This window comes from Rhagoletis zephyria, unplaced genomic scaffold, assembly GCF_001687245.7.
Source record: "Rhagoletis zephyria isolate East Lansing unplaced genomic scaffold, Rhagoletis_zephyria_1.1 Rzeph_scaffold_00517, whole genome shotgun sequence".
NCBI lineage: Eukaryota > Metazoa > Arthropoda > Insecta > Diptera > Tephritidae > Rhagoletis > Rhagoletis zephyria.
Window position 1 is genome coordinate 11456 of NW_016157601.1, and position 11908 is coordinate 23363.

Sequence of the window (11908 nt, forward strand, 5' to 3'; positions counted from 1 at the left end):
ATTTTTAATCTCCGTTGCTTAACACACATTTTTTCAATTACTTCTTGTATTGTAATCGGCACATCATTATGTACCGCTAACATCGTTAAACTATTCAGCCGCTCCTTAATTGTATAAAGAGAAGGGACAAATGAGATAGCATATTCAACAATTGAGTAGTCCACTTGCAAAGTGCGCTATGTAAATTTGTTTTAGATTTTTAACTTTTGGTGGGTTTCATGTCCACTAACAGCAGAGTGAAAAATTTTTCTATATTCTGAAAAAAATACCATGAAATGTTAACTACTCTTGCAAAAGTCGCTATAATACTTATTTAGACACTTTCAAATGTCTCCTCTTCGTATGAACTTAGAAAACTGCAAGAAAACGTGGTAGTTTCGGTGCCTAGAAGCAAAGAAGAAGCAAACCAATCTTCCTAGAGGAGAGAATGCGAAAAGCTAAAAAAAGCTAGCTATGTAAAAGTTCCTGTTTCAAAACTTGCAATATTAAATTTTTAAGTATAAAATTTGCAAATCTACCATACTGCAATTAAATTTTTTTAATGGTATTAGGCTCTTATTTATCCAAATTTTCTGGTAATAAAAAAAGATACAGTTCGGATGTTACTTGTTGTCGTAGATGTTTTTTTTTTAATTTATGGTTTACTTTTATAAAATCACATAACGCTGTTTGCAACTGGACTACTCATATATTCATTAAAAGATAATTTGCCATCCGTCTGAAATAAAAAAAATTTTAAATCAGACGTATAAAATAGTATTGTGTTATTAATTCAAAAGTAAATAATTGTAGTTCAATGACGAAGGGGGGGGGGCGGATCTATCCCCCCATATCCCCCCCTGGCTACGCCGCTGGGACAAGGGAATTTGTCCAACCAATGCTCTTCAGGTGGATGCCATAAGTTCGGACGCAAACACAACACAATTTTCTGCCGTGATTCTCCAAACACTGCAGCAGCTGCGGCGCCTTCTCATGTACGCGCACAAAGGGTGTGGTACAAATTACGATTGAATCAATACATTCTGACTGCGCAATGGCAATTCAAGCATTAGTTATCACGTCGATTACCTCGGTCATTCCGGCAGCGCAGATCGATGTGAAACGGTATAACCATTTGGCTGGTCTGCACATGGCAGATCCAAATCTTGGTACACCAGGCGTCATCGACCTATTATTAGGGGCCGATTTTTGGGGTCTCATCTTGGAAGGAGACATCATTCGTGGTGGGCAGAACGAACCTCATGCTCAACTTACGCGGTTCGGTTGCGTCATCTTTGGTCCAACATCCGCAGCCAACCAAGACACACCTAGCTTGCAGGCATATCGTGCCCAGATTTTGGAAGATAGTCGTTTAGATGCGATTTTGAGTATTTTCTGGAAGCTGGAAGAGGAGCCTGCGTGCGCTGAGACTGTTGATGACGAGAGCGAGCTGATATTTTCGAAGACACACACGCGTACTCCGGAGGGCCGCTACATGGTACGCCTCCCTCATATTATAATGCCGTACGACAGTTTCATTGTTTGGAGCGCCGGCTGGCGGTCGATAAAGACATGCGTGATAAATATATAGAGTTCATGAGGGAGTACATCGAAGTGGGTCACATGGAACCCGTGGATAACCCAGGTGATCACTCCCGTACATACTACATTCCGCATCATGCGGTGACAGAGAAATTCCGCGTCGTTTTTAGCGCATCTGCGCGAACTTCGAATGGCGTCTCGCTTAACGAAATACAATTGGTTGGACCCAATCTTCAAGACCCTTTGATTAACATTATACTTCGCTTTCGGAGATACCCCGTCGCTCTTACGGCGGATGTGGAAAAGATGTTTCGTCAAGTTTTGGTAGCTCCAGAAGACCGAGATCTACAACGAATTCTTTGGCGAGAAGCACCGGCCGAGGACATAAGAGTATATCGTCTTAAAACTGTGGCATATGGAATGGCATGCAGCCCGTACAACGCGGTTCGCTCATTAAATCAGTACGCGATAGACAACTACAAACGGGTGAGTGATCATAATCAGGCCATAACCGCACGTAACACCATACTGTCTTCATTTTACGTGAACGATTTTCTCACAAGCTGTGCTGATACTCAGGAAGCAATTACTTTGGCGAATGCGGTGGATACGATCCTATCATCTGGGTGCTTCAAACTACGTAAGTAGAATTCGAACAAGTCAATGGTTCTTCAGCATTTCATGGACTCCCCATTACCTGCGGAGCGAGACATCGACGCCCCTATAGCAACCGTGCTGGGTCTACGTTGGTATCCAGTTACAGTCTATTTGCTCTTTAAGATCGCGGTAAACCAACATAGCGGTCTGCTGACTAAGCGACAGGTGTTAAGCGAAGTAGACCAACTATTCGACCCAACGGGGTTTTTGGCACCGGTAGTGATTTTCGGCAAAATTTTCATCCAGACGCTTTGGTCGGCGGGTATTTCTTGGGATGAACCCCTCCCCAGCGACCTATATGAAGCTTGGATTAAATTTCGCCGTAGTCTTCCTACACTCAATAGCGTACGTGTACCTCGATGGCTGGGTATGAATGCAACCGAACATACAACACTCTGTGGATTTTACGATGCCAGTCAGAGGGCCTACGCTGAAGTGTTACATACGCATACCATTAAGGCTGATGGCCTTTCGCGCGTATCTCTCCTCACCGCACGGACTAAAGTTGCACCGTTAAGGGGTGCTACAATACCCAGACTTGAACTGTGTGCAGCACTTTTATTGGCAAAAACGATTTCCGACGCTAGGGTAGCGTTAAACTTAGTAGACTCCACCTTCCACCTCTGGTCGGACTCAACAATTGCCCTCTGCTGGATGCGCAAGCAACCCTCGAACCTCAAACCCTATGTTGCTAACTGGGTCCGCCAAATACAGGAACTCACCGCCATCGATCATTGGCACTACGTACGGTCGACACAGAATCCGGCTGATTGCGCAAGCTGTGGTTTAACCTCGTCAGAGGTTTTTTATCCAGACCCGGTATTAAGGGACGATGAGCGCACCACTGAACAAAGTGAGGAGAAGGTTCAAATATCTACCTTTATTATTTCGCTACCGCTCCAGCTAGCACAACGGTTTAGCTCACTGAAGAAACTCGTGCGAACTACAGCTTTAATTCGGCGTTGGTTACCAAAGCAACGGCCGTTCCGACAAGGTGTAGTGACCACCCCGGAGATGGACGCTGCCTTACAAGCGCTAATACGTATCGATCAATCCACAGCTTTCTCAAGGGATATAAGCTGTGTACGTGAGAGAATAACGCTGCCCAACTCTAGTCCATTGGTACCATTCAATCCCTATTTGGATGATTATGATATCGTTAGAGTCGGCGGCCGCATTAAAAATTCGGCATTGTTAGAAACGCAACGTCGCCCAATAATATTGCCGAAGGTAAGCGATTTGGTTGGACTTCTTATACAGCAAATTCACATGGAAACACTTTACGGCGGTGCTCAGTTAATGCTGCAGACTCTCCGTTACAGATATTGGATTTTGCATGCACGGCAAGCAGTCAAAAGCTTAATACATAAATGTGTTATTTGTAGAAGGCATCGTGGCATTACCTTCACTCAACAAATGGCTTCACTGCCCCGACAAAGAGTCACAGGTACGCGGCCGTTCATTGCATCTGGCGTTGATTACTGTGGTCCTTTCACGCTTCGGATTGGGACGAAGCGATCCCGTTGCACAGTAAAAACATATTTGGCAATTTTCGTCTGTATGGCAACCAAGGCCGTGCATATCGAGGTGGTAGACGATCTCTCATCAATTGCCTTCATAGATGCATTCACACGCTTCATTAGTAGGCGTGGTCCCTGCCTTGATCTGTATACTGACGAGTGCTACAACGTTTGTTGGTGCTAACCGTTTTTTTGAAGGAAGACCTGGCTGCCTGGCAGAATCAGCAAAATCAACAATCCCTCGGGAACCTAGGGACTCGCTGGCATTTTATTACACCCAGTGCCCCTCATCAAGGTGGGCTGTTGGAGGCGGCAGTAAAATCCGCGAAACGGCATCTGGTGCGGCTTATTGGTGCTCAGGCGATGTGGTATACACAGTTGCAAACTCTAGCGGCCCGCATTGAGGCGTGCCTGAATTCGCGCCCACTCATTCCGCTGTATGATGACCATGAGGACAAATATGCTCTAACCCCACGGGACTTTCTCATTGGAGCCCCGCTCCTGGCAATACCAGAACCGGAGCTGGGGGAAGTTCCAGTTAATCGTTTGAAACATTGGCAGTGGCTTCGACGCATTCATCAAAAGTTCTGGCGCAGGTGGAGTGATGAGTATTTGTCAACACTGCAAACTAGGAGCAAGTGGCGACAACGGGCGGAAAACGTTCAAGTTGGTGACATTGTATTGGTCAAGCATGAGAACCTACCCCCTACCCACTGGAGGAGACTTGGGCGCATCACGGAGGTTCATGTTGGCAGCGATGGCTTGGAGCGTAACGTAACGTTGAATACGGCGCATAGGCCGTGCAGCCGGGCAGTGCAAAAACTTTGCCTTTTGCTACACCCTGATGATATCGAAGCTGTAGCTTCGACCAGGCAGGATGTGTAAGACTCCCTATTAATTAGTCTGTAACCACCGGATACACCCTGTGGTGTATGAACTTGATATGTTGGTTGGTTGGTAACCTTATTCCCATACATTGTCAAATCCTTTTTTTATTATTGTCATTCACATACATACATTGTCAAATCTATTTTCACCTTTTGTTCTTTCTTCTGGATTTTTCTGCTGAATAAACGTGTTCGCAAAGGTGTAAGCTGATCGTTTTACTTAACACACTTTATTTTACTAAAATTGAATGAGCAACAAAACTGCATACTCAATATCTTTCTAAGAAACCTAATTAAAAACATCGAAATTTTTAGGAAAATTTGTTGTATTTTTTCAAATATTGCACACAGTTTGAAATTTTGAAACTTGGATTTACACGGTTTTTTTAAAAGAACAAATTACATTTTTATGAAAAACTAATTAAGATTAAATAATAATAAAATAAATAGTTAAAAATTGTCAGTATGTGGGTGTTGCATAGTTATGATCTGGACTATTTTTAGTAAAGAATGAGCTGATCTATTAAATAATTTAAAAAAATATTAAGTCATTGTTATGGTGAACTGAAAAAAAATAAAAAAAAACCAAATAGACAATCATAAACAATATTTAGATGACTAGTTTTGTATTAAACTTTTAACAAATTTGTAATCATTATAAGTATAATCTCTGAACAAACAATTTTCATATATGAAGGCTTAAGAAATATTTCGTTTGCCACGTTGGTCATTTTTAATTTTAAGTAAATGACTTTAGATTTATATTCAATGACCCAGAAAACCCCCTGATACCCAGTTTCATAGAAATCTACCGATTTTTTTTTTTTAATTTTCGTCTGCCGTTGTGAATATTTCGTAAGTTACTTTATAAATAATATTCGCAATCAGCGACCCAGGAAACCCACAGATACCCAGTTTCAAAGAAATCTACCGATTCTCTAAATTTTTCGTCCGCCATATTGGATCCGCCATTTTGACTTTTTGGTAAATGACTTCACATTCGTAATCAGCAACCCAGAAAACTAGATAAGAAGTGGTGTAAAAATCCATCAAAGAGTATTTGCGTCGTTTCGTCCAGCTAGATTTGCGATGGAAACGACTGTGCTCTGCCCTTCATCTTTGATCCGTCTGTGTACCAGTGTACATATCACGGATATAGTTCTGGTAAACCATTCGACCAGATATGCATCTCGGTCTGGAATTTTGACCAAAAATTTCCTTCCAAAGCAGAATCCTAGACTTGGTATTTTGCTCAAAATACCGTTGTGTTGTGTTTTGTTTTTAAAGGACTGTCAGAATTTTGCATTTGCAAATGCCTCGAAGTTGCTGCTTGGACCAAAATGTGGACCCTACGGCCGCGGTTGGACACGTTCTCATTGCTCCTGTCATAGACAGCCATCCTTTGAAGTTTGTTCCGACGTGATACGAATTAATAGTTGCTTATACATGAATCACTCATAAAAATTATAAAAGTACAGTTCATGGTCTACCTGAAGCATTAGTCTCATTATCTAATAACGGTGCTGTAGCAGTAAGTATAACTAAATATAAATTTTAAATAAGGATAAATATCAGTAAAATGGGCTGTTTTATATCTTTTTTATTTTGCATAAGGTAATCGTAAGAGGCACTCACCCCTTTCATTTATTTTGGTGCTGCCCCTCAGATCGTGATGGGCACTCGCATCGCGGCCTATAATAAATTGCCGGTTCGTGCGTCGAAAAAACTCGGCGAGCTGCTGGACTTCCGTTACTGGTATGGTGGGGATGTCACCAGGAAAGTAGGCTGATGCGATGAAGACTTCTTCTGCACCACCTACCGTTGACACTTCGACTACAGCAGCAGCGATATCCCTGGAAATATAATATATATTAACCCACCTGACTGATTCAGTCGTTTTACTTGGCCCCCAGTATACCAGTGTTCCTGGAGTATACCAATAGCAAAGCTCCGTTCGCTGGATCATCTGCATAGGGTTGCCCTTTGGCATGATGCACTCTTTTAGTGCTGATTGCTTCCGTTGAAGCGATTGCTGGACGAGACTCTTCTCTTTGTCCCGTCAGGAGCCCTTGTCTCTTTCAGGTTTATGAAGATCAGGTCGACTACCGGCCTGCACCTTCTTCGTGGCATCCTGTTGCCTGCTAGTGTTAGCTGGGGGACGTTGGTGATTCGTCTCTGAGGTCGAGGCAACCTCCGATGACGCAGTCCCAGCTCGGTTGTCACTACGCAGGATGTTCGCCCTGGCCCGAGTGGGTGTTAACCGTCTTGTTTCACCGCCGTCACTGCGGCAGCTTCCGAGAACGGGATGACCTCGTGCCAGCTCCCAGCCTGCCCAGCTTGGTGGAGGATGAGCAGGAGTCCAGATCGGATTCTCGCTTGTGTGTACGGTTGCCAGACGTACTGATTTTATCAGTACAGTACTGATATTTCAACTCTTGTACTGATTTTATTCATTTCTTCAATCAGTAAGCTAATGTCCTGATTTTTCAAAATTTGTACTGATTTGTACTGAATTTTCTATTCAAAGAAAATACTTTAGTATTTTCTTAAGGTTTTTACATAACGTTGGAACTTCCTTAAACTGTACTGTAAAAAATAAGATGAAAATAACTTAATTATAGTTGACATGTTTTAGATAAAATTTGATATGCCCAAGAAATTATTACAACAAAAAGATCAATCGTTTTATGAGCATATCGCCGGGTCGTTACGTACCAGTTGCGATAATATGATGGAGCTTAAATTATTTAAAAAGAAGGCTTAAAATTTTGGTGAGTTTTGTTAGTTATCTCGAAAATAACTTTCAGTTTAATAACAATAAATTCCAATATTCGAATGGCTTTTGCCTATAACTTACAACTCCTTTTTCTCAATTTACTGACTTTGTAAAAGAGTTTTGCATACAAGACATGGAGTTAGATACTCTTTTTAGCGAATTCTTAGTCTTTCGCAGTTTTTGCGTAGTTGAAAAATTATTTAAGCCATGAGGAAATATAGATGAGCTCCTTGAAAAGTGGTACTTTTTCACAGTATGAGAGGATCTTAGGAATAAAGTTTGTTTCCTGACGCAAAGAGAGAAACCGGCTTCTAATTAAAATTTTTGAAAGTGAACTTCAAATTAAAAGTACTTTTAAAATGAAATGTATAGAATTATTTGACTATTTAAACACTGAAAGTGGGAATGATCTCATTATTGCTATTCGCAAAGTCACAAATATAAAATAATTTATTGGCTCCTGTGTATAATGATGTGTACACTCATGTTAAAATGAATAACACTTTTATTTTTAATGAACTATATTTTATTTATATACCAAAATATGGTTAAAAACAAGAACTCAGGCGTTTTAAATTATTTTCTGTTACATTCATAATTTTGCTTTGAATGAAAATGTACTGAAAAGTACTGATTTTTTTAGCATGAAAAAGTCTAATGTACTGATTTCGCGCATAAAAAATCTGGCAACCCTACATACACTCCGTTTCACTTGAATAGGTACACCTTTTTTTCCTTAGGTTTGAGCTTATATCTGGATTTTTGGTCATCGGCAAAGTTTATTTTTAATCTCATGTTGAAGAATAAAACGGTTTCAAAGAAAAGTGTTGAAAATGGAGAAAACCCCTCTATTATTTTGGATTTTATTCCACGTTTTATCAAACTACAAGAAAATTATGCTTATTATTTTGATTCACTTGAATAGGCACAGTGGCTTTAACACAAGTAAAGGACTAGATTGAACCAACAAAAACATACCATTCACACTTTTGGTATTGCATACTTCATGCTTAATTGCAATGTATAAAAAAACCCTATAATAATAGTTTGGCGCTTACACATATGTTAGTGTTTGGCCAAGCTTCTCCTCCGATTTATGGCGTGCGCCTTGATGTTGTCACGCAAAGAGGAGGAGAGGACAAATAAATGAGAGCACTAAAACTCAAAAGAGTGCAAAAACAATAAATATAAAGAAAAGTAAACAAAACGATGATCAAAGTGACAGCATGGAGAGTGTTGATGGAGTAGAGAACAGTCGATCAATAGCAGTCTTGCTGCAGTCACTCTGGGCGCAAATACACGTACTAAAGTCTATAATATCACGGCTTAACTCAGAAAAGGCAACTCTTCAAGAAGAAAATTCCCGATTAAAAAAAAATAGCACCACACCTGTATTACCCTATGACACGGAAATGAAACAAAATAACATACACGAAGCGAACTTTCCTTCGCAGCCTAATGTATCGAAAGAAACTTATTCAGCTGGCACCTGTGCTCAGTTAACCACAAGGCAGTTCAGCCACACTCAACCCGCAAGGGGAAAAAGTAAATTAAAAGATAACCCATCTACACTTGTATGTTATAACATAAATCAAAAAGAGATAGCTAATAAATTAAAGTTACTACTGAATCATAAAAATTTCGCATTTAATATTGTCAACAAAAATGTAACGGACATAAATACATGTTTTATAGACGACTACGGTAAAATTAAAGCTTTTTTGATAAAAGAGAAGTGTAAGTTCTACACTTTCACTCCTAATGGAGAAAAACCACACTCCATTGTAAAAAAAAATTATCTAATGTATATGAGTATGATGAAATTATTACTTATTTAAATGAACTCAACTTAGATATTAAGATTATAAAACTTTCAAAATTTAAAAATGACAACTGGTTGATTCAATTGGATTACAGCTCGAACTTATCAGAGTTTTATAACATAAGATATATACTTAATTGTAAGGTAGACTTTGAGAAATTGAAACCAATGTAACCATCACAGTGTAAAAACTGTCAACGATACACACATGTGGCAAGAAATTGTCATATGCCATATCGCTGTGTCAATTGCGTTGCGAAACACGGCCCAGGTGAATGCAAAATTCCTTTGAAGGAAAATAATAACAAAAAACACGTATTAACTGACCCTGAAACTGGGCAGCTAGTTAAAATATAGGTATCCCAGTTTACTGCGTCAATTGTAAAAGCGAAGGTCACACTGCAAACTATAGAAAATGCCCTAAGAGGCTTGAATTAGTTAAACACATTAATGAACGCAATGGCTTAGAAAACAAAGCTAGACCCTCGCTAAACAAAGTAACTTTTGCAAACACTCCGGCCCCAGGTGGGTTATCTCCCTCTTATGCTGCAATTACAAATGGCAGTACAAACAATTCTTCAAAAACCAAAAACACAACCCCGAAAACTACTAAAATATACACCAATTATAAACTCTCCAAAACAGTACCTGAATCAAAACTATACCAAACTATAGACAAGGAATGCATAAGATTATTTGGAAGTAATTTAACCGGCAGCATGAAAAGGATAGCTTCCTTCACAAATACCTACAAGCAATTAAAAAATGATGATGAAAAATCAATAGCCCTTTTCAGTTTACTCACCGAACTAAGAATTAATCATGGACAATAAATCTATTAAATGCATATTTTTAAATGTAAATTCATTAATTTCTCGACATAAAATGCATTACTTTAATTTTTTTCTAAAAGATCATAAGCCCGACATAATCTTAATAGCAGAACGGCTTAGTCAAAAACACAAAATCAATTTTCACGGCTACAACTTCATTAGCCAAGTTAATAAAGCAAAGGAGGTGACAGCAACAGCTATCTGTATACGGGAAAACTACAAATATATACTTATTGATATAGGCGACACCATTCATCTAGAAAAAGTAGCTCTTAAAATCTTCACTACAAATGGTGAGGAAATTTCATTTGTCGCCGTCTACAATCGACCAACAGACTTACTGAAAACTAGTGACCTTAATTTGATATTAAACTCTCTCAATACAAGCAAGATAATTATCGGGGGAGACCTAAACGCTAGACATCCCAATTGGGGGGATCCATATACTAATTCTATTGGCAGGGTTTTGAATAATTGGCTTCAACAGTGTCCAACGCTGAAATTAATACCAACACAATTTCCTACTAGGGTATCTAAATGTACAGCGTCTTTTTTTAGATATATTTTAAGTAGCTCCATTCGTTGGAATTGATTTCGCCGTTTCGAACGGATATCACAATTGTCTGCGAACACACCCATTTGAATCAGATCATAGCGCAGTAGAATTAAATATAATGTCAGATCACAATATCCTCAATCGGCAATTAACTGAACGGTTTAATTACGACAAAATTGATGTCCAAAGATTTAATGGTGTGCTTTTAAACAAACTTAGTGAGAATTATCTGCCAATCAACCGCAATGCCACAGAAAAAGAAATTGATAATTGTATCTTAAGCTTAAACTCTGCCCTGAATGCAGCTATGACCTCCGGAGCCATGCCAAAGGTAAAAGTTCGTAATCGCGGTCTCATAAGTTTGCCTCAGAATATCCTTGATCTCATATCGGAAAAGAAGCGTTTGCGTCGGGCGATTTATCGATCCGTCGATCCAAAACACAAAAACATACTCATGGCTATAGTGCGTAACTTAACTAAAATTTTTCAGTAACGTATTCAACTACACGAAGACAACTATTGGTCGAATTACTTTGCAAAAATAAGAATGAATAACAAAACCTATAAAAAAATTAAAGGGTTATGCGGCTTAAATACTAAGCCACAAATACCAGATTTAACAATTAATTGTGATAGCGATATGGACTTTGACATCCCTAGAGTTGTAAACAGTAACACTGCCCTAATACACGAAAATTTTCATAAAATCAATATTATTGCTTATGTATTTGAGAAAATACACAAACAAAATCTTAACTTAGGTGACCCAGAGTTTTCTTCATACATCAATCTATAGTAATTATATAAAGAGAAGTCGCGAACGGCTGGTCCGATTTTCATGAAATTTTGTATACAAATAGCTTTCGGTAACCACCATGTTTTAGGCTAAAAAATTTTTACTTTTTTCCGGTAGGTGGACCAGGGACCGGTCTCTTCGAAAAAATCTTATTATAGTCCGATTTGCATAAAATTTAGTACGTAAGTAGCTTTTTAGCATATATTAGCATATATGATCAATTTTTTCCGGGAAGTGGTCCAGGGACCGATCTATTCGAAAAAATCGAATTTACGGTTCGATTTGCTTAAAATTCGGTGCGCGGGTAGCTTTTTAGCATGTATTAGAATATGTGACCAATTTTTTCCGAGAAGTGGACCAGGGACCGATCTATTCCAAAAAATCGCATTTATGGTCCGATTTGCTTAAAATTCGGTACGTAAGTAGTTTTTTAGCATATATTAGGATATATGGTCCATTTTTTCCGAGAAGTGGACCAGGGACTGATCTATTCGAAAAAATCGTATTTACGGTCCGATTTGCTTAAAATTCGGTACCCAG

General features: G+C 39.2%; 1 protein-coding gene across 1 annotated transcript; it reads left to right on the top strand.

Moving 5' to 3' along the window:
- The first annotated feature begins 1033 nt into the window (after positions 1-1033).
- Positions 1034-2169, top strand: LOC108360089 (uncharacterized). The gene is made up of 2 exons (XM_017612249.1): positions 1034-1477; positions 1528-2169. Exons 1-2 carry the CDS (start codon positions 1034-1036, stop codon positions 2167-2169), a joined length of 1086 nt encoding a protein of 361 aa, XP_017467738.1.
- The last annotated feature ends 9739 nt before the right edge of the window (positions 2170-11908 follow it).

Bases quoted from the DNA above. Each gene is read 5' to 3' on its own strand.
- LOC108360089 (XM_017612249.1), top strand. From the start codon at position 1,034: ATGGCAATTCAAGCATTAGTTATCACGTCGATTACCTCGGTCATTCCG. The intron at 1,478-1,527 runs GTACGCCTCCCT...CATTGTTTGGAG, and splicing joins CTCCGGAGGGCCGCTACATG to CGCCGGCTGGCGGTCGATAA.